Source organism: Leptonychotes weddellii, chromosome 8, assembly GCF_054177405.1.
Source record: "Leptonychotes weddellii isolate Sample4059 chromosome 8, ASM5417740v2, whole genome shotgun sequence".
NCBI lineage: Eukaryota > Metazoa > Chordata > Mammalia > Carnivora > Phocidae > Leptonychotes > Leptonychotes weddellii.
Genome location: NC_138376.1, coordinates 26,886,890 through 26,909,469, shown reverse-complemented (window position 1 = coordinate 26,909,469; position 22,580 = coordinate 26,886,890). Strand labels below are relative to the sequence as shown.

General features: G+C 40.5%; 1 protein-coding gene across 1 annotated transcript in view; it reads left to right on the top strand.

Annotated features, from left to right (window-relative positions):
* The first annotated feature begins 7,543 nt into the window (after positions 1–7,543).
* PXT1 (peroxisomal testis enriched protein 1) overlaps positions 7,544–22,580 on the top strand; it is a 25,537-nt gene continuing 10,500 nt past the window's right edge. Inside the window, exon 1 of the mRNA XM_081827474.1 lies at positions 7,544–8,156. Within this exon, the coding sequence (XP_081683600.1) occupies positions 7,988–8,156 (169 nt within the window). The 5' untranslated portion in view covers positions 7,544–7,987. The remainder of the gene's footprint in view (positions 8,157–22,580) is intronic.

Below are 22,580 nucleotides of genomic sequence, written 5' to 3'. Positions count from 1 at the left end.
GAGAGACGATGGACTCTGAAAAACAAACTGAGGGTTCTAGAGGGGAGGGGGTGGGAGGATGGGTTAGCCTGGTGGTGGGTATTGAGGAGGGCACGTTCTGCATGGAGCACTGGGTGTTATGCACAAACAATGAATCATGGAACACTTCATCTAAAACTAATGATGTAATATATGGGGATTAACATAAGAATAAAAAAAATAAAACTAAGGAGGATTTCAGTTATATCATTAACTAATTTTCAATCTGATTAGGACTTATGATAGCTACCTCACTTTTTAAAAAAATATTTATTTGACACAGAGACAGCGAGAGAGGGAACACAAGCAGGGGGAGTGGGAGAGGGAGAAGCAGGCCTCCTGCTGAGCAGGGAGCCCGATGTGGGGCTCCCATCCCAGAACCCTGGGATCATGACCTGAGCTAAAGGTAGGCACTTAATGATTAAGCCACCCAAGTGCCCCAATAGCTACCTCATTTGACTGGATTCAGCCAATGTATTGACTGCTTCATTCTATTTTGAACTATTTTCAAAAGAGGCCACAACTGAAGGGAAACAAAAGCAAAAATGTCCCAATTGCAAAGGCTAAAGAAATAAAACAACCAAATGCAATGTGTGAACTTTGGATCCTGGCTTTAAAAAAAAAAAAAAAGAAAAACTGCTATAAAAAATGCAATGTGTGAACTTTGGATCCTGGCTTTAAAAAAAAAAAAGGGACTTCATTAAGATAAAAAGCTTTTGCACAGCAAAGGAAACAGTCAACAAAACTAAAAGGAAACCTACAGAATGGGAGAAGATATTCGCAAATGACATATCAGATAAAGGGCTAGTATTGAAAATCTATAAAGAACTTATCAGTTCTTTATATATATATATTCAACACCCAAAAAACAAAAAAATCCAGTCAAGAAATGGGCAGAAGACATGAACAGACATTTCTCCAAAGAAGACATACAAATAGCTAACAGACACATGAAAAAATGCTCAAAATCACTCTGCATCAGGGAAATACAAATCAAAACCTCAATGAGACACCACCTCACACCAGTCAGAGTGGCTAAAATTAACAAGTCAGGAAAGAACAGATGTTGGCAAGGATACAGAGAAAGGGGTACCCTCCTACACTGTTGGTGGGAATGCAAGCTGGTACAGCCACTCTGGAAAACAGTATGGAAGTTCCTCAGAAAGTTAAAAATAGAATTACCCTATGACCCAGCAATTGCATTTTTAGGTATTTATCCAAAGGATACAAACATAGTGATTCAAAGGGGCACATGCAACCCAATGTTTATAGCAGCAATGTCCACAATAGCCAAAGGATGGAAATAGCCCAGATGTCCATCAACTGATGAATGGATAAAGAAGATGTGGTGTATGTATACAAAGGAATATTACTCAGCCATCAAAAAGAATGAAATATTGCCATTTGCAATGATGTGGATGGAACTAGAGGGCATTATGCTAAGCGAAATAAATCAGACAAAGACAAATACCATATGATTTTAAGAAACAAAACAGGTGAACGCAGGAAAAGGGAAGGAAAAATCAAGTAAGATAAAAACAGAGACGGTGGGAAACCATAAGAGGAAACAAATTGAGGGTTGCTGGAGGGGAGGTGGGTGGGGGGATGTAACTGGGTGATGGGCATTAAGGAGGGCTTAATGAGCCTCCTTGATGTAATGAGCACTGGGTGTTATATGCAACCGATGAATCACTAACTTATACTCCTGAGACTAATAATACACTATGTTAACTAAATTGAATTTAAAACATTTAAAAAAATATGTTGTGCGGTAAAAGAACACACACAGCAACAAAAGAGGCCACAATTCTTAGAGAATTAACATAAAGGTCTATAAAATTTTAGATCACTCTCATGACTTTTATCCCTAAGTTTTTATTATGAAAAATTTCAAACATAATGAAAAATTGAGGATATGTATATTCAACACGGATATAACCGCTACTTAGATGCAACAGTAATCAGCATTTTGACATATGTACTTTATTTTTATAACAATTTATTATGAAAAATTTCAAAGTTGAGAGAATAGTATGATCAACACCAGTATATCCACTATTTAGATTAAACAATTGTCAACATTTCCCCATATTTGCTTTATCTATTTATTTAACTATTTTGCTGACCTATTTGAAAGTGGTAGATAACATGATATTACACCCCCAAATATTTTAAAATGCAGCTCCTAAAAATAAGGACAATCCCTGTATGCCTGTAATAGCATTTTTGTGTCCAGGAAAAGTAACAATAATTCCTCAATACCATTTTTTTTAAAAGATTTTATTTATTTATTTGAGAGAGAGAGAATGAGAAGGAGGAAGGTCAGAGGGAGAAGCAGACTCCCTGCTGAGCAGGGAGCCCGATGCGGGACTCGATCCCGGGACTCCAGGATCATGACCTGAGCCAAAGGCAGTCGCTTAACCAACTGAGCCACCCAGGCGCCCCCTCAATACCATTTTTTATAGCAGTTTTTCTTTTTTTTTTTTTTTAAGCCAGGATCCAAAGTTCACACATTGCATTTGGTTGTTTTATTTCTTTAGCCTTTGCAATGCCCTCCATCTGCGTACCATTTTATCTCCTTATAAGACTAATTTTTTAAAAAAGATCAGCCAGTTATTTTTGTAGAATGTCCTCATGACTTTTTCTGACTTGTATCAATTTCCAAGTTCATTCTATTTCAGAGGATTTCTTTGTCTTTATCGTTCAATATATAATTTTTTACTGAATTTTAATGAATTTTAGTATTTGTAATTTTCAACTGCTCTTCCTTGCTCTTAGACTATTTCTTCTTTTAGCATCCTGTTCTTGTTTCACAGTTACAATAATTTTCTGATGATACTATAATTTCTTTGAAGTATTTTTTTTAAAGATTTTATTTATTTGTCAGAGAGAGAGTGCACAAGCAGTGGGGAGTGGCAGGCAGAGGGAGGAGCAGGCTCCCTGCTGAGCAAGGAGCCCACATGGGGCTTGATCCCAGGACCCTGGGATCATGACCTGAGGAGAAGGCAAACGCTTAGCTTAACCGACTGAGCCACCCACGTGTCTTTCTTTGAAGTATTTTTATGCTCCCTGCATTGTCTCTGTTTTTTTGTGATTCCTTTTCTCTCCCTGATTTTTACATGTTGGAGGTTTTTTACTTTTTCATGTTAAAGTTTTCCCTCTGGTATCTGGTGATTTTTATCCATTCAGATTTTAAGAGTGAAGTCCTAAAAGCTGAGCAGAAGCCTGGAGTGTGTGTTTGAGTCTTGTTAATTGAAGGCTTTTCCTTTGGGGACCCCCAAATGTCAGTATCTGTGGCTCTTCTTTCTGGCATGGTTCATTTTTTTCTCCTGAGAAGTACCCTTTATTCTTTGCTAGAAGTAGAACTTGGTGGCAAAGTTCTATGTCTGAGCAGAAGAAGCAGAAAAAGCCTTATTTTCAGTTTCAGACTTAATTCCTCTTTTTTCAGTCAGATATCTCACTCACTCTGATCTATGCCTCGTGTTGCCACATCTAGAACTCCTTTGGTTTACTTTCTCTAGAGGTGACATTTCCCATTTCCTGCAGAGGTAAAAGCAGTAGCCTGATTATATCAGGTGGAGTGGGGATGTGGGGATCTGTCCACGTATTAAACAGCTTTTCAAACAAATCTCCCTTTTCAGCATTACACTCCTCCCACCTCCACTCTAACTTCCCTCTGCACTTTACTTACTTCTAGTTCGTGAGTCTTTCCAGGGCTCCTCAGGGTGACCTGCCTTGCTTCTCCTTGGTTTCTCCTTCTCTAACCACTTAGGTTTGACTTTCCTTGAGTCTGCTAAGTCCTTCACCACCCTCAATCCATTTTCAATTTTCAAGTATTGTGGTTTGGGGTGACTACCAGTTCAATAAAGATGGAACCTGTATTTTCTTTTTCCTTCTTGTTATTTTTGAGAGAACTGGTATGGGGAAGATCTCAGCTATCTTGAATTGAAAAGTCTCCACTGTTTTTATTTTTAGTTATTCAAGTGCCTTGAAGTCTTTACTGCCTTTGGGCTTTTGCGTATGGTGTTCTAGCTCTCTGAGACATTATTTTCCCCTCCTTCCTCTTCCCTCTTGGCCAATTCCAAGTCATCTTTTAGGTCCCCGCTTAAACATCATTCCTAGATGAGTCCCATCTGACCACCCAGACTAGGTTAGGCTCACTCCCTAGAATATATTCTCATAACACCTACCATGATTCTAATGAAGTATATATGTCTGCCTCCCCTGCTAGAAGGGGGCCATTTCTGTCTTGCTGACTGCTATATCCCCAGTGTGTAGTGCAATGCCTAGTTTAGTAGGGGATATATATAAAATATATAAATTTATTTTTTATTATTTATATTTAATATATATATTTTTTAAGTTTTTTTTTTAATTTGCCAGAGAGAGAGCATGAGCAGGGGCAGTAGCAGGCAGAGGGGGAAGCAGGCTCCCCGCCGAGCAGGGAGCCCGATGAGGGGCTTGATCCCAGGACCCTGGGATCATGACCTGAGCTGAAGGCAGATGCTTAACTGACTGAGCCACCCAGGTGTCCCTAAATATGTGTTTTTCATTGTTGATCAACATATATTACTCATTATAAAGATTTGTAGTTAGGGGCACCAGGCTGGCTCAGTCTGTAGAGCATGCGACTCTTGGTCTTGGAGTTTTGAGTTCAGTCAAGCCCCATGTTGACTGTAGAGATTACTTAAAAAAAAGTAGTTGGATTTACAGTTGCTACCACCAATAAGTAGTTATTTAGAGTTTCATGATCTTAGTTGTTATGATTGTCTAATTATTATTATAGAAACACTATCAAATGGACTCTTGTCCATCTCCAATTTACATGAACACTTTTAAAATTATAATATACTGATAGTAATATGTACTCAGATCAGCATAGTGTATAAATTTTCTATTTCTGCTGCTATAAATTACCAGAGACTGAGTGACAAAAACAATACAAATTTATTATCTTATAGTTCTGGAGGTCTGAAGTCTAAAATGGGTTGGTAAGATTGCCTTCCTTCTGGAAGCTTGAAGAGAGAATCCGTTTCCTTGCTTCCAGTTTTTTTAGCTTCCAGAGGCTGCCTGTATTTCTTGGTTCATAGAATCTTTCTCATATCACTCTGACCTCTGCTTCCATTGTCATACCTCCTTTGCTGACTCTGACCTTTCTGCCTCCCTCTTATAAAGACCCATATGATTGATTAAGTTGTGCCCAGATAACTCAGGATGATTAGATATTTCTCAACAGCTTTAACTTAACCACATCAGCAAAACACATTTTGCTACATAAGGTAAAATATCCACAGGTTCTGGGGGTTAGGATGTGAACATCTTTGGGGGACCATTATTCAGCCTACCACACATAGACAGCAAAATGTAAATCCATACACGAATTAGTTTCTTCAAGAAATGATAAAAACTCACTCATATATACTTTAAACTTTGTATCAGAACAACTTCCAAAGTAGATAACATAATTTATTAAGTGAAAAATATCATAAATATATATTGAAATAATAATACAATAAGCCAATGATTATTAAATAGACAACATACATCATCAGCTCAGTAGCTGCCTCACTTCCATGTGCATATCCATTATCATGCTTTCATGAATCCTGGGATTTGCTCTGGTAGGCACACCATTTCCTAAAGGCAATTATCTAATTATACAAACAACTATGTAAAAGAGCATAGTGCTTTTCTTACATATATTTAAAAATAAATTTTAGATGGAAAAATATAATTAGCATTGATTATTTTTCAATAAATACCTCTTAACATCCTGCAGAATTGTTTGGGAAAAATTATAATAAAAACCTATTTTGGGGATGCCTGGGTGGCTCAGTCGGTTAAGTGTATGCTTTCGGCTCAAGTCACGATCCCAGGGTCCTGGGATTGAGCCCCCACATGGGGCTCCCTGCTCAGCGGGGAGTCGGCTTCTCCCTCTCCCACTCCCCTTGCTTGTGTTCCCTCTCTCGCTGTGTCTCTCTCTGTCAAATAAATAAATAAAAAATATTAAAAAAACCCCAAAACACCTATTTGGGGAAAACCAATTCCAACATTCTCGATTGTTTATTTTGGAAGACCATGGTTAGATATTTTATTCTCAGTTATCTAGCAATGTCATGTGAATACATAGTACAAAGTGACAATTTCACAATGGGCTGATGGGTAAGACTATCAGCTGGCTCTTTCAGATAAGAACCTCACTCTGGGGGTGCCTGGGTGGCTCAGTTGGTTAAGCATCTGCCTTCAGCTCAGGTTGTGATCCCAGAGTCCTGGGATCGAGCCCCATTTTTGGCTGTCTGCTAGGCAGGGAGCCTACTTCTCCCTCTCCCGCTGCCCCTCCTGCCCCATGCTCTCTATTTTTCTCAAATAAAAAAATAAAATCTTTAAAAAAAAGAACCTCATTCTGTAACTGTGTCTCAACTGTCGACTTTGACTAATTTAGTAATGTAATAATTCTATCCAGGGCCAGTTTGTCTGTGATGCATTAGCTGGAGAGCATGTCCTTTTTCCAAAGGAAAGTTTACTTGAGAAATCAAATTAGGATCAGAAGGTTGTCTGATGCATATAGTTAAAATGTCAAGCTGTTAAGATAGGTGAAGGGGATTAAGAAGCACAAACTTTCAGTTATAAAATAAAGAAGTCACAGGATTAAAAAAGAACTGTCAAGCTGTGCAAGGTGCCAAAAATGTCCAGACACCCACAACCCTTCAACCCACAGCTCCCTCTTCCCTAATCTGGCCCAGATTATAAAAATCAAAATATTCAAGTAGCATTCTGCTCTGGAAAATGTAGTGACTTTGAAAAATAATGAGGCAGAATTCTACTTGCTAATTCCCACCCCCTTTTGGTTTGCATAGCTCAGATAACTGCTTATTGCTTCTCTCAGTCATTTTGTTTTAGTTCTTGCTTCTTTGTCTAAAGCTGCAATGCAGCCACTAGCCACATGTAGCTACTGAGCACCGGAAATGTGGCTAGTCCAAACTGAGATGTGTTGTAAGTGTAAAATACATACTGGATTTTGAAGACGTACATTAACAAGAATGTAAGATATTTCATTAATAATTTTTTATATTGATTACCTGTTGGAATGATAATATTTGGATTTCTTTTGGGATATGTTTGGGTAAATAAAACATATCATTAAAATTAATTTTACATGTTTCTTTTTACTTGTTTAGTGTAGTTGTTAGAAACCTTAAAATTACATATGTGATTCACATATTTTTATTGGATAGCATTGATCTAAGGCTCCTGAAGACCTCTCCTGTTACTTTCTTTAGTTGTTCTTTATTGTCTGACTTCTCCTAACCATTCCTTCCCTTTCCATTAACTGCTTAGATTTAGAAGGTAAACTAGAGAGTGCAACTGTGGCCAACCTTTAAGTCAAGAGAATTAAGTGCACAGGGAAACAACGAAAGTCTTAGTTCAATTCTTCAATGTATTGGTTTAGTGCTGCAGTATTAGAAAAAAGGGGTGGGGTGGGAGAATAGTCTTCATTAGAGTCTGTAGAGATGGACTATGTGTATATGGAGAATTAAAGAGAGAATACAAAATCATATACACGCAAGGAAGTAGGACCAAAAATTATTTCATACTCAACCCTCCCCATCTCTAGGTTTTTAATCTATTTTCTTTTGGCTATGCTAATTCTTCTCTGTTTTTCTATGCATACTTATTTAGACTGCTCTCTTAGTAGAATGCGGCTATTGAAAAGATGAAGAAAAACTGCCTGGAGATGAGGATGTGGGGTGGTGTTGCAGATCTAAAGACCAACAATATAGAAAGATGTTTATCTAAGTTGAAAAAGAACCTAATTACCCTGTTCCATTTTCCACTCAAAACCATAACCCTTAGATATATATAATAAAGGCTGCTTTTGTATTGTTAGAACACCAATATTCATCAAACACACTGAATATATACTGATGGGGAAATTCTCTGAAGATGTATTTTTCAACAGGGAAAACACATGAAGAAAAAACATGATACCATTGTTTGTGAACCTAAAGAACTTCTGAATCCCTCTCCCAAAGTAACAAATTGTTGCAAATCCCTGTGGGTGAAATACAGTTTTCAGAGGGAGTACATGACCCGACTTGTCAGCTCGCAGCCAGTTTCAGCCATGTCAAGGAACCCAGGTAAGATATTATTTGTGTTAAGCTAAGATAAATATTCTACTTAGCATGTATTTTTCTTGGTATCGAGGACATAAAATTGGGCCTTAAATAGATTATTTAAACATTAACTGTAAGAAGATAGTGGTAAATCTATTCATCAATGTTCTGAGGTGGTAAAAATCTAAAACTGGCTTTGCCTCATAAATCTCTTAGTGTCTGTTAGCTCTGAATTGTTGATGTGACAACTCATGAAGATGATCCCAGATTAACTAAAATAGATCAAATTTGTCTTTTAATACAGATTTGTCTTTAACTTGACCTGACAATGTCTACATTGTTAAGTGGAGAAAATTCAGTTTAGGTTCCTCTTTGATTTTGCCAATATGGGAAAGAACATGAAGGAAATACAAACTTCAATTTTTGTTTTGCAAACATTTGCATGATTCCTAAATGCCCCTGAATGTTGGGAAAACATTTTTTTTTAAAGAGTTTATTTATTTATTTATTTGAGAGAGAGAATGAGAGAGAGAGAGCATGAGAGCGGGGAGGGTCAGGGGGAGAAGCAGACTCCCTGCTGAGCAGCGAGCCCAATGCGGGACTCAATCCCGGGACTCCAGGATCATGACCTGAGCCGAAGGCAGTCGCTTAACCAACTGAGCCACCCAGGCGCCCCTGAATGTTGGAAAATTAAAGACTCGTGTTTTGAAGGGCATTAGGGTATTGGGGTTAAAGGAGTTAAATTTATGGGGATTTAGACTTTTAGATTAAGAATATGCTAGATACCTGAAAGGAATAATTAAAGCTAATCTCAGACTGTTCTCCAGTTTTGAAGGAATTACATGCCACTGAGAAAGTGGAAATTTCAGGCATCCTGATAGTCTCTTGCCACATATCAAATAAGATACCTGTTTTCCAGAAATAACTGAATTGACTAAAATACCGAATTTTGATCTGTGCAGGTGTCAACAATGATTTCTCAAAGCCTGAGATTTTTGTCACCTATGAATACCTCCTAGGACATATATTTTGTTTTTTAAATTGAGATGTGATCCGTACACCATAAAGTTCAACCTTTTAAAGGGCAAAATCCAAAGGTTTTTAGCATATTCATAAAGTCGTGCGATCGTTATCACTATTCTGGAACTTCTGTTTTATTGTAAACTTTTTCCAGTTGTTTCCACACTCAGCTATTACCATTTGAGCCTCACAGAGTCCTCCTCAAGCACCTTCTGAGGTGCCCTTTGAGCGGTCGCCACATTTAAACCAAATTAGTTTCACTTCAAAAGCAGAAGCAGGGTGAAGAATAAAGCTCCTACGTTTGAGTTATAGAGTAACAGCCAACAACCTAATTTACGCTTGTTTTCCCGCCTAGAACTCTCGTCTTACTCTGTATGTAAAATCTTATTTGTGACGGGTGTTTCAGTCCGGTGGGCCACCGGCGTGCGTTCAGGCACCGCCAAACAATTAGAAACAAGGGATCCGTCAGTGCGAGGTGGTGGCAGACACCAGCCTCCTACCGCCCTCCCGTTCTTTTCCCCGCGCAGGAGGGGGCGGCGCGTTTCTCCCCTCATATTTTAGGGCATTTAGAGGTGTGCAGACTGAACGCGGCGGTGCGAGAGGCCCTGGAGGTGTCAGAACGGCGTCAAGAACGCCAAGCCGCAGGGTAACGGGAGGCGCCGAGCAGTGGGCTGGGGTGCCCGGGCTCCCGAGCTGCTTCTCGCTTCAGAGGCTAGGAGCGAGCCCGGCGCGTCACCGCCCGCGCGGGAGACCGCTCTGGCCGCCGGGAGCGCCCCTCATTGGCCACGGCGGGCCCACGTGACCTCTGCCGCCAAAACCGCGGGGCGGAGCGCGCGCCTTCCCGCCGGAGAGGCGGCCGGTGCGGCACGGCGGCTTGCAGGTCCCGCGAAGGTCGCGGGCGGTCGCTCGGAGGACCTGCGGATGCTCTCTGGCTGGGAACCTTCAAGAAAAAAAGGAAGGGAAAAAAAAAAAAAGGGACGCCTGGGTGGCTCAGTCGATTAAGCGACTGCCTTCAGCTCAGGTCATGATCCCAGGGTCCTGGGTTCGAGCCCCGCATGGGGCTCCCTGCTCAGTGTGGAGCCTGCTTCTCCCTCTGCCCCTTCCCCTGCTTGTGTGTGCTGAACTCCTACTGAGGAAGCTGATTACTGAGAGGTCCCCTTATCCCCTCTTTGGCTTTTGGACACAGATTGAAAATGGAAATCACCAGTCATTATTCAGTGACTCGCTGAAACCAAAATGTGTCTCAGTTCCTTTGGGGAAAGAGACACGTTTGAACGTATAACTCTTTGGAGAAAGAAAACATAATTTTTGTAAGGGGAACTTGAAGCCGCCTTTTCTTAGAAAAGTTGAGGGGATGCGTAGGATCTTGGGAAGTCCAGAGAAACCATCCTGATACGTCGTTTAAGGGAAATTAGAAACTCCTGGGAAAACAAAACTTAGAGCCAAAAGAGGGCTTTTCCACTTCTAGAAATGTAATAATTACTGGCAGGAAAGGGCAGAATTATGTATATGTGTGTGTGTGTATATGTATGCATGTAGGTGTATAAGTAGTTTAAATGGGGTATGTTGATTGTAGAAGTCAGTAGAGAGTCCAGTTATTCAGCCTCTTTCTCCCTTTGAGAGTGCTTGGATGCTCATTTTTGCCTCTCTTTTCTTCTAAGTCTCATCAACTCTCCCCCTCTTCCTCTAGATGGACATATTTTTTACTCATTCAAAAAACAAAAAAACGAGGGCCTACTAAATTCCAAACACTGTGCAAGATACTGAGGTGACAGTGGTGAGCAAAAACATTAACAGTCCCTTCCGACCTGAAGCATAGGGTCTGGTAAAGGAGGCAGATAGTAGTCGATTAAACATACTAATGTTAAATATAATGTGGTAAGTGCTAAGAAGAGGTCCAGATGTTATAATGGGGCTTTGACCTAGCAGGGAGGTTAGAGAAGGCTTCCCTCAAGATGTAACCCTGGACTGAGACCTGAAGGAGTTAATGACAGTGGGAGTTGCAGGCAGAGGGAGCCCACTGGGCAAGGGAGAGCTGGTAGCCTCTCCCTCTTCCAATGACTGCCCATTTCACTCATTTCCACTACACATAAATTAATCTTGCCTCTAGTTATCAAAGACACTTCTTTTTTCTTTCAGTTGTTAAGTTCTTAGGGAGTAACTCATAACTAATAATTAATGTTATCGACAACGTATGTACAATAGGTAAGTATGCAATATATACATCTAATATACATTATCATCTCTTGTTTTATATGATAAAAGCATGCAAAGATTTTTTTTTTTAGGATTCCATTTATTTGAGAGAGAGAAAGCGAGAGACAGAGCACAAGCAGAGGGGGAGGAGCAGAGAGAGAGGAAGAAGCAGACTCCCGGATGAGCAAGGAGCCCACAATAGGGCTCAATTCCAGGACCCCGGGATCATGACCTGAGCTGAAGGGTGACTGAGCCACCCAGGCGTCCCAAAACATTCAATGATTATAACAAAATTTAGAGTATGATGTATCTCAATAGAACTAAAAGCACTATAGATATTCACAGTAGTGAGCGATCACATTATTTTGGAAGATTCAAAAAAGCCATATTGAGAAAGTAATTTTTGAGATGTGATTCAAAGGTAAAATTTGGTCAAACAGAGTAAGAAGGATGGACAGAGAAGTCGAGATATATTCTAAGAGCCTTGGAAAGCACTCCAAAGAGTTTATAGAAACTAAATAGAAATGTTTTATTTCACTTTTAAGGACTTTCCTGAGGTGTTTTTTTTCTTTTCTAACGTTTACCTTGGAAAATTTAAAATCTACAAAAAAGTTGCACACATAAGACTATGGTTAGTCATATACCCTTTGCATGAATTTACCATTTTTTGGTGGAGGGGGCACATTTGCTTTATCTTTTTATCTCTCTCTCTCTCTACATTCATATACACACATACTCACGAATGCAAGTACAGATGTTTTTCTTTGCTACAAAGGAAGTTATAAGATAAAGCTGTAGATCTACTAACTTCATCTCCAAATAATTCCATCTCTAAATAATTTGTCTCCTAAGAACAAAGATTTTTCTGTATAACCACAATACAATATGAGACTCATGAGATACATTTTTTATTTTTATTTTTTAAAGATTTTATTTATTTATTTGACAGAGAGACACAGTGAGAGAGGGAACACAAGCAGTGGGAGTGGGAGAGAGAGAAGCAGGCTTCCCGCTGAGCAGGGAGCCCGATGTGGGGATCGATCCCAGGATCCTGGGATCATGACCTGAGCCGAAGGCAGACACTTAACGACTGAGCCACCCAGGCACCCCTCAAAATTTAATTTAAAAAGTATCTCATGAGTGGGGCGCCTGGGTGGCTCAGTCGTTCGTTAAGTGTCTGCCTTTGGCTCAGGTCATGATCCCAGGTCCTGGGATCAAGCCCCACATCGGGCTCCCTGCTCAGCGGGAAGCCTGCTTCTCCCTCTCCCACTCCCCCTGCTTGTGTTCCCTCTCTCGCTGTGTCTCTCTGTCAAATAAATGAAATCTAAAAAAAAAAAAATTAATTAAATTTTGAGTATTTATGTTACATTAATAATAAATGAATTACTGATTTTAAATGGCTTGCAACAGTGACTGAGGCATTAAGTGCTGTATAAGTGTTTGCTTATAAAAACACATTTTCATGGGTAAACTAAAGAATATGAAAATTTTGGCATATGGTGAAAAGTCTTGCATTTTTGTTCCCCGTCTCTTCAGTTCCCACTCTGAAGACTCCTTATTATAGGCAAACATTGTTCTTGATTTTTGGGCATTCTTTATGTAAATAAGAACAATCATGAATATAGATTTTTATACCCCCTCCCTTTTTAGAGAAAAGGTAGCATACAACGCACACTGTCCTTGTTTTTTCAGTTAACAATATGATTTGTAGATCTTTCTGCATTAATACTTGCAGAGTGTCATTCTTATTTACAATGGCATAATATTCCATTGTGTGAATATAACAATTTATTTAAATAGTTTACTCTTGATATACATTTAGGTTGTTTCCAATCATTTAATATTGAAACCAATGCTACAACAAATAATCGTACATATTTGCATTTGTAAAATTTGATAGATACATTGCCCCCCACAGAGGTTGTACCAATTTCACTCCCACCACTAACTGTGGGAGTATCTTTAGGCTTTTGATAAGGTTCTATACCAAGAGGTAAAATATGTGAATGTGAATTATTGTTGATATTTTACAAGTTTAAATGAAAGATCTGTCTTCAAGAGAAACTAAAAGGGCTTTTCTTTCTTTCTTTCTTTCTTTTTTTTAAAGATTTTTTATTTATTTATTTGAGACAGAGAGAATGAGATACAGAGAGCATGAGAGGGAGGAGGGTCAGAGGGAGAAGCAGACTCCCTGCCGAGCAGGGAGCCCGATGCGGGACTCGATCTCGGGACTCGATCCCGGGACTCCAGGATCATGACCTGAGCCGAAGGCAGTCGCTTAACCAACTGAGCCATCCAGGCGCCCCTAAAAGGGCTTTTCTTAGGTAAACTTATAGAATAGCCAACGTTTTTCATCTAACTCTAACCTTATTTTCTATCCCTTTCTCTCCACCCCCTTATGCAACTGCATCTTTATAATCTTAATAATATCTGTTGGGGACATTCTATGTGCAGGGCACTGAGCTAGGTCTCAGAGTTATGAAATTGACACAGTCCTCAAGGAATTCACCACTTAGTTAGTCAGACATGCACAAAATATAAATAGTTATTATGTTGAGTTCCAGAATGCAAAACACATCTCTCTCTTTGGCACACTTAATCCTTTGTTGCATCCTATCTCCATGTCCTTCCTTTTCTGCCCCTTTGCCTACCCAATTGAGCTACCCAAGTCTTGTTGGCTTCTATATAGCTCCTCATTTCTCCCATTGTGCATTACTGAAATGTATCCAACGTGTATTCCATCTTCCTAATGCAGATACTGGATTTTGTATTTCCCAGGTGACATTAATTGATCAGTTAAACTAATAGATGCAAATCATTATGCTTTTGATCGGCACAGGCAGGGTTGGCCCTAAAGCCATTATGAAGTACGTGACCTCCATTTGGAGAGTCTCCCTACTTGGTTGCCCTTTCTTCTCTCTGGGCACCTTGTCTCTTGGGTGAGCTCTCAGACCTCACTGGTACCTTCAAATAATCCTTGGTTGAGTGTCAACTAATCATTAGGGTGTTATTCCAAAATGACCTGAGATGAGAATGTCATTAATGTGTATAGGTTTAATGATACTCTTGAAAACAACAATAGAAACTGAAATGACAGGCAGAATGGTTGCAATTTTTATCAAAGGGCCATATATTTCACCTACTACGTAAGCCACCTTCTTAGGGGCTTACTCTTGGCTGAGGGGAGTTAATGCACTGAGACCCTGGCCCTCCCTGCCTATCTTCTCCCTCCCCTTCTCTACCCTGTTGTAGGGTTCGGGAACTCTGGGGGCCGTTGCCCTCAGAGCAGTTTTTTTTTTTTTTAAGATTTTATTTTATTGTAGAGAAAGAGAGATAGCATGAGTAGAGAGAGGGAAAGAGGGAGAAGGAGAAGGAGAGGGAGAGAATCAGACTCCTCGCTGAGCACGGAGCCCACCATGGGGCTCCATCCCAGGACCCTGAGATCATGACCTGAGCTGAAATCGAGAGTTGGAGGCTCAACCGACTGAGCCACCCAGGCACCCTCAGAGCTCTTTACTTTTGAACCCAGCCAGGCAGCCATGGCTCAGTGGCATCTGGCAGTAGGAAAGGGGGCCTGTGAAGTAGGGTGGGTACTCTCCAGTGCCCTTAGACACTCTTCCCTTTGTCTTTTCCCAGTCAGCTCACAGCCTGGCTGTCCCCTTGTGAAAGATTTTTTTTCCAATTGTATCACCCTGCATAGGTTATGCACTTTGTACTCAAGCAGAAGTGGTTCTCACTGGCTGCCCAAAGCATTTAAATGTGTGGAGTCAGGTAATGATGCTGTGTTTTCGGGGCGCCTGGGTGGCTCAGTTGTTAAGCGTCTGCCTTCGGCTCAGGTCATGATCCCAGGGTCCTGGGCTCGAGTCCCGCATCGGGCTCCCTGCTCTGCGGGGAGCCTGCTTCTCCCTCTCCCACTCCCCCTGCTTGTGTTCCCTCTCTCACTGTGTCTCTCTCTGTCAAATAAATAAACAAAATCTTAAAAAAAAAAAATGATGCTGTGTTTTCGTTGCATTAAAATTTTTTGTCCAAGCACTCATGTCCATGAGAAAAAATCAACTAGTACTAGAGATGTTGTGGTCAAAAGGGCCTATGCCTGGCACATAGAAGGTCTTCTACATTATTTGTTGAATGAATGAATGAATAAACGAAGGCTAAATTAGTATCCAGCCTCTCCTTCCACCTCCATCCCCATCCCACTGTCCCATTTCCAGAAGGGAAACTCTCTAACTGGCTATGGTTTCCAGTTGTGCCGTTTAGTGAGTCTCAGTGCTGTATGCTAGGATCACCTGGGGAGTTTTAAAAAAAACACCAATGTGTAGTTTTATTCCCAGACCAACAAAATTGTTTTTTTGTTTTGTTTTGTTTTAAGTCTCTAAGTTGATCATCATATGCAGCCACAGTTGAGAACCACTGTTCTAAATAATGTGTGTTTATTCTTCTATCTCTTGGTTTATCAAATGGGTGCCATCCATTGATTCTTTTTTCCCCCATTGATTCTTTAACATGACAAATGAGGTTTAGCTCATTACTATACCCTCTCTTCTCATGGTTGATAGTTAAATTATTATTGTAAAACTTCCATTGTCTTTGGAAACTTCAGTAATTTAAACTCCTCTTTCTCATTTCATATATTTTCAGCACTATCACATGACTCCCCATTTTATAAGACGCAGATACTAACTTCCCTATCCTCTTGCTCACTCGGCCTTCCACACCCTGCTATTTGTCCCTTACACTTTTTTAAAAATTTTTATATAGCCAGAGTTGTTAGCATTTACATTCTGGCCACCAGCCACAAGCAACTCTTCCATGCTTTGTCTATCAGCTGAGTCTAAAAGTTAGAAACCAGTAAACTCGTTTTACATTTTTATACCTATGTAAATATTGCCGAATACCAAGTTCAGTGGGAATAGCTAAGATATTTAATATAAGGCTTATTATATACCTGGCACTTTATGAACATCAGTTTTTAATATTCATAATAATCGTAGAGTCTTTTTTAACAAATGGGGAAACTGAGGCCCAGAGACGGTAAGTATCTTGCCTAAGAACAGGACATTAGAAAATAACTGGGCCAAGCCTTGAATCTTCCCCTATGGGAGGATAGGATAAAAATTTCTTTTCTTTAGGTTCAAGGTTAGGACACCTACCAGCTGGAAAGAGAATGCCCATCAAGTATATATACACATGTTTTCTTTCTCTTTTTTGGGGAGGGAGGGGTGATGGTTGTCTTTAGCTCCTATTATTATACAACTCTGGTCAGCTTTCTTTTTTCCATTTCTGTTAGTGACTAATTTCAGCCACTTCGGGATCCCCCTCTTTCTCAGCAGATGGTGTAGTTTCCTGCTTCATGTACAAAATTGATGTCGTTGGGGTAAACACCTGAATCTCCTTCTCCCTTGCCCCAGACTTCTTTATCTGAACGTCACATCTTACCTCCTATTCTACCTCAAAGGAAGGGCGCACCCGCACCCCTCACCTTTGATTCAAAGTTAATCTTTCCATGTGCTTTCATTCTCATTGCTCCTAAACCTCTGGGACTTTGCCTCAACAACTTGCTCTTCTCTATCTTCTATTTCCATTGTTCCTGCTCTAATTCCTCTCCTCAACCTACAAAACCCGCTCAAGACTCTCAACCTAGAAAATTCCTTCGACAAACCTCTTCCTCTTGCTACTGTCTGTTCTCTCTCCTTCCTTCATCAGGGCACCCCTTGGAAGGGTAGTCTATACTTCTTGATGCTTCATCTAGTCTGGTGGCTCAAATTCACACTTCACTGTCGTGCAAACTTCCTTTTAGCCTTCTTGCATGACCCATTCTCTTTTGCTATACTTCAATCCTGGGTGACACCAACAGTCCTTTTTAAAAAGGGCAGTTTGTCCTTGGTGAGAGACTCTGAGCCTTCCTGAGATTGATCAGTAGTCCCGCTAAATTGAGGCAAACTGTTTTGAAATTATTACTCAGCTCAGGTATTGTTAGCCATTGAACATTCAACTGTAATACGTTTACTTGATGAAGAAAAGATATGTCCTGTGAAATGAGACAATGACTGTTGATTTTGCACGTGACAGATTTAAATGTTCAAAGTGGTTGAACTTAAAGCACTAGCTAATGGCTTCAAGCTCTCCTAAAAGAAGCTCCTTTCCTCAGCTAAAAGAAAAGGTCGCACTGAGTTTGAGGTGAGGCCTTGCATTCTGGTAAAGGTGGTTTGTCTCTGCAGAGGGGAGGTATGTGTTTTCTAATCTGGAAGCAGATGTGTCGGCATGTCTTCACACTCATTTCTGTCCACCCGTTGTGTCAGCATCCAAAGGTAAAAGGTTGTGCAAGACTCTGGGATTTAGGGGTGGTGGCTCCCAGCAATAAAATCCATATGTACTGGAATGATTTTTTCCTCAAAGTAATCACCCATGAAACAAGGGACGAAAGCTGCAATTGCTTAAAATTTTGCCCAGTCATATAGGTAGAGTACCATGAAGGTGAACACAGAGAAATACCCTGTTGAAAGGAACTAAAAAAACAATTCCTTCATTTTCAACTTAAGCCACATTAAAATTTGCTGCACATTCAGACCATAAACTTCCTGTATGACCTTTTATTGTTTTCTGGACTTTCGCACTGCCTTTCCTTCTCTTCTGCCACATGATTTATAGTTTCCATTTCTTTGAGTTTCCCCCAATTTTCAGCCATACCAGCTCTTCTACTAAATCTCCCTTGCTCAGGGGCCTGCCCTTCTAGAGCTGTTCTCTGGCTCCATCTAGTCTCTCTCTGGGCCTCTTGCCCCACTGTCATCCTGGGACTTTCCTTCACCTGGGTTGGATTCACCTTCTGCTAAATCTTCTTTCTCTTTCTTGGTTTAGTCATACTCGGTGTTACTGGGATACTCCCTCAGGAGACCTCCTAAGGAATTCTGCATGGGAGAAAACTTCCTGAGCCCTTGCAGATCTGCAAATGTCTTCATTTGCCTCTCACATATGATTGAGAGTTCAGATAGACATAGAATTCTAGGTTGAAAATATCTTTTATAAAATTCTTGAGGGCAAAAATGGTTCCTTTATATTCTAGTATTCATTGTTGTTGGGAAGTCAGTGGCCAAACTAATCTGTGTTTCTCTTTGGAGATTTTTAGCATCTCTTATGCCTAGTGTTTTGAAATTTTAATATGATCTGGAGGTGAGGTTTTTACTTCCCTATTTGTTGTTCTGAGAACTTGGTGGGGCTTTTGTGTGTGTGTGTGTGTGTGTGTTGAGGGGGGGGGACTTTCTAATCCGAAGTTTGGTGTCCTTCAGCTTTGGGAAGCTCTCTTACACTGTTTGCTTTGAAATTTCCCCCCTCTTTCTCTTTTTCTGGCACTCCGATAAATCAGATGCTCATCTTTCCATATTTGCCCTCTACATCACCTATCTCTTCTCTCATGTATTTTTCACTTTCTGATTTTTTTCCCCCGAGTGATTTCCTTTGACTTTATTTTTTCAGAACATCCATTGTATTTTGAATTTTGGCAATCATATTTTTACAATTGGAAAGATTTTGTTCTAAGATTGTTCTTTCTTCATAGCATTCTCTTTTGTTTCTTGAATGTGATATTTTCTTAAATCTCTCAAAATATATGCATTAGAATTGGCAAATATTCTCTTCCATTCCCTAAATTACATGTATTCTTCAGGATTAGTTTTTTTTGTTGTTTTTCTGGTATTTCTCTTGCATTCTGTGGTCCTTTTCAATTGCCTAGTGATCCTTTATTTTAAAGAAATATGGACTGGGTAGCTGGTGTGGGTTTTTTCTGCTGTTGTGTGAGTAGGACTGTTTTCTTAGGTGGTAACAGTAACTAACACTTATGTAGTGTCTATCCATGTTCGGGGCACTTGTGCAGGGTAAATATATGAACTCATTCAGTCATCTCAACAACCTCTCTATGAGGTAGTTACTATGATATTTCATTAGGCTTAATAATTACATCAATTGTAAAATATAACATCATTTTCTTACACTAAGAAGGTAAATGTTGTTTAAATATGACATGCCATAGATTATAAAATACATTCTGATTTTGGAGGCATTAAAAAATCTTAGGGTTGATGAAATAGTACATTACTATTCTCATCTTACAGTTGGAGAAACTGAGGCACAGAGAGATTAAATAACTTGTCCCAGGTTACATAGTGTTATCTGTAGTGGATTTTACATTTGAACCCAAGTGATCTGGCTTCAGAATTTTACCACTCTGCCTAACTGACTCCCCACTGAGTGGGGACTCAAATGGGGGCATAGGAGGGCTCTGAGTTGGGGGGACTTTAGGGAGATGAGTTAGGGAGCTCACTTTCTAGCCCCAGGTCCCCCAAATGCTACAACAAGGAGACCTTTAATTTGAGGCACCAACATTCATAAAGATGCTTTAGCATTCTCCACAAGATTTGTTCTCTTCCGTTAGAGAAGAGCGGTCTGGGTTTTTTTGCCTGAAGTTTGTGTTAGGTATAGTGGCCTGGGGGTGTCAAGGGTACCATGTGGTACAGCTGATCCCCATCAGACTTCTGGTCAATGTGGGGTCTCCCTCTCCCAGCCCTGGGGTTTTAGTGGAGTAAATGGGCTTCCAAACCTCAGGAGCTCCTGTGGTGAGGTCTTGGTGCTTTCTCTGCCTGGCTCATTTGTCCATGTCTTGTCTCATCTGCTTTCTGCCTTCCAGAAACACCTATAGATCTCTCATCTGCTGTTGACCCGGTCTCCCATTCTTTTCACTGTTGTGGTTTTATTCTTTTTTTATACATTCATTTTGGTGGTGTCTTGGGAGGGATTAGGGGCAACGGGAAGCCAATGCTTGTGTCCAGCCTTGAGCCACAAGTCCCTAGATCTCAATTTTTAGTGAACAAAATCAAGATTATGAAAGCATGATCACCATAGGAGAAATTAAAATATTCACAGCAGAGAAACACTTATAAAACCTTAGAAGCATGTTTGCTGGAAAGTTTTCCTAAACGCAACTGAAGGGACAGGTGGTCAAAGTTTCTTATGTAAGATTCTCAACGCACAGCAATATTTGTTAAAGTGCCAATACATTGAGGCTTATTATATGCTTTATGAAGGGATTATTCTTGCAAAAAGAGTAACCACGTGATTGTCCCAAATTTCCCAGTAGGCCATTTAGACTATGGTTTTATTTTCAGAACTCTGTGTGGATATACACATGTATACAGTCACACAACTTTTCAGCATAGAGCAAGATACTTTTTTCCCTCTGGATATTAAAAATTCGATACTTGGAAAATACAGAGTTTTACTTTTATGTTTAATTCGTTTTGGTCATCTTGTCACAAGACTTTTTACTTCTCCAATATATGACTGTTTCAGAGCTTTGATTTAATGATTTCCTTCCTGTAACCTTATAATATTTCTTAAAATATGGTGGCATAGCTATTTTGCTGTGTAAATGTGTATAGGACAGGGATACCGGTCTCTCTTTAGTCAGCAAATAATGCTGACGAAACAGGTTGAGTACAGCAGAGCCTTGAAGCCATTTTGCGTTCAACTTTAAAAAAAAAAATTTTATTTATTTATTTGAGAGAGAGAGAGTATGCTTAGGAGTGTGTGAGCACAAGAGGGGGGGTGGAGGGGGCAGAGGGGAAGGAGCAGCAGAGGGAGAGGGAGAAGCAGGCTTCCCGCCGAGCAGGGAGCCAGACAAGGGGCTGGATCCCAGGACCCTGGATCATGACCTGAGCCGAAGGCAGATGCTTAACTGACTGAGCCACCCCGGTGTCTCTGCATTCAACTTTTAAGAGGAATAGGTAAATGACCAGAACCGAAACAAGAGCCACTCGTACCAGGAACCTAATTTTTATTTTTTTTTATCATTTTAAAAATATTTTAATTAATTTATTTTTTAAAGATTGTATGTTTAAGTAATCTCTATACCCCGCATGGGGCTCAAACTCACAACCCCGAGATCAAGAGTCACATGTCCCACCGACTGAGCCAGCCAGGTGCCCCAGTAACATAATTTTTTTTTTTTTAAGATTTTATTTATTTGACAGAGAGAGAGCGAGAGAGGGAATACACGCAGGGAGAGTGGGAGAGAGAGAAGCAGGCTTCCCGCTGAGCAGGGAGCCCGATGCGGGGCTCAATCCCAGGACCCTGGGATCATGACCTGAGCTGAAGGCAGACGCTTAACGACTGAGCCACCCAGGCGCCCCCCTCCCGCCCCTGAAACCTGATTTTTAAATTTCACTTTCAAAGACTGTCCTGAAGCCAGTTTATAGCCAACACAATTTCCTAAGCAGTTTTTCCTACATTTGACAGCTCTGGACAATGATAATTGATATGGATATTGATGATTATTCGTTTGGTTGCAGGGAAGAGAAACCTACTCCAGTCACCTCCAAAAACCTGTGGTTGCTGGTGAGGATGCTTATGAAACAGAACTGAGCTTGGAGGGGTCAGGTTCTGAGGCAATTCTGGGGCCAGTCTTTTTTTTTTTTTGAGTTTTGCTTTCCTAATAAGTGTCTGTTCGCTTAGTTCTTCTCTGTCAACCAGGTTCCTCCATCTCTCCTTTCAATGTTTCCTTCCCCTTCATAATTTTTGCTTGCAAATGGATTTGACTTACCCTAGGCCCATCATAATCCTGTAGCATTCCTGGTCCTGCTGCCGATTTTTCTCTTAGTCTCCTGAACGTTGAACAGAGAGGAAGGGACCCTGTTCTTTTTCAGGGCGAGGTTCTGACTACCTGGCCAGCCAGTGGATTATATGTTCTTGGGTCAGTTATCCCATCTCTGATCCAAACAGCTGTGGCCTGGGGTTGGAATGGGGACATGGAAGGAGCTTGATTGCTTAGGCAACATGGCAGATTCTTTTGGAAGGGGGTGTGGGCAAGTCAGACAATGATTGGCATCTTTAATGAAAGGACCCTAAGGTGTGTTTCAGGATTCAGAATCATCGTCATCAACACACACATACACACACACAGAGTCATATTCTGTATACCATCGTTAACCAAGTAACATTGCCCATCAGTACATTTTAGAAGGAAATTTCCTTTTCTTTCAAAAAGATTTTTTTTTTAAGATTTTATTTATTTATTTGAGACAGAGAGAATGAGAGAGACAGAGAGCACATGAGAGGGGGAAGGGTCAGAGGGAGAAGCAGGCTCCCTGCTGAGCAGGGAGCCCGATGCGGGACTCGATCCCGGGACTCCAGGATCATGACCTGAGCCGAAGGCAGTCGCTTAACCAACTGAGCCACCCAGGCGCC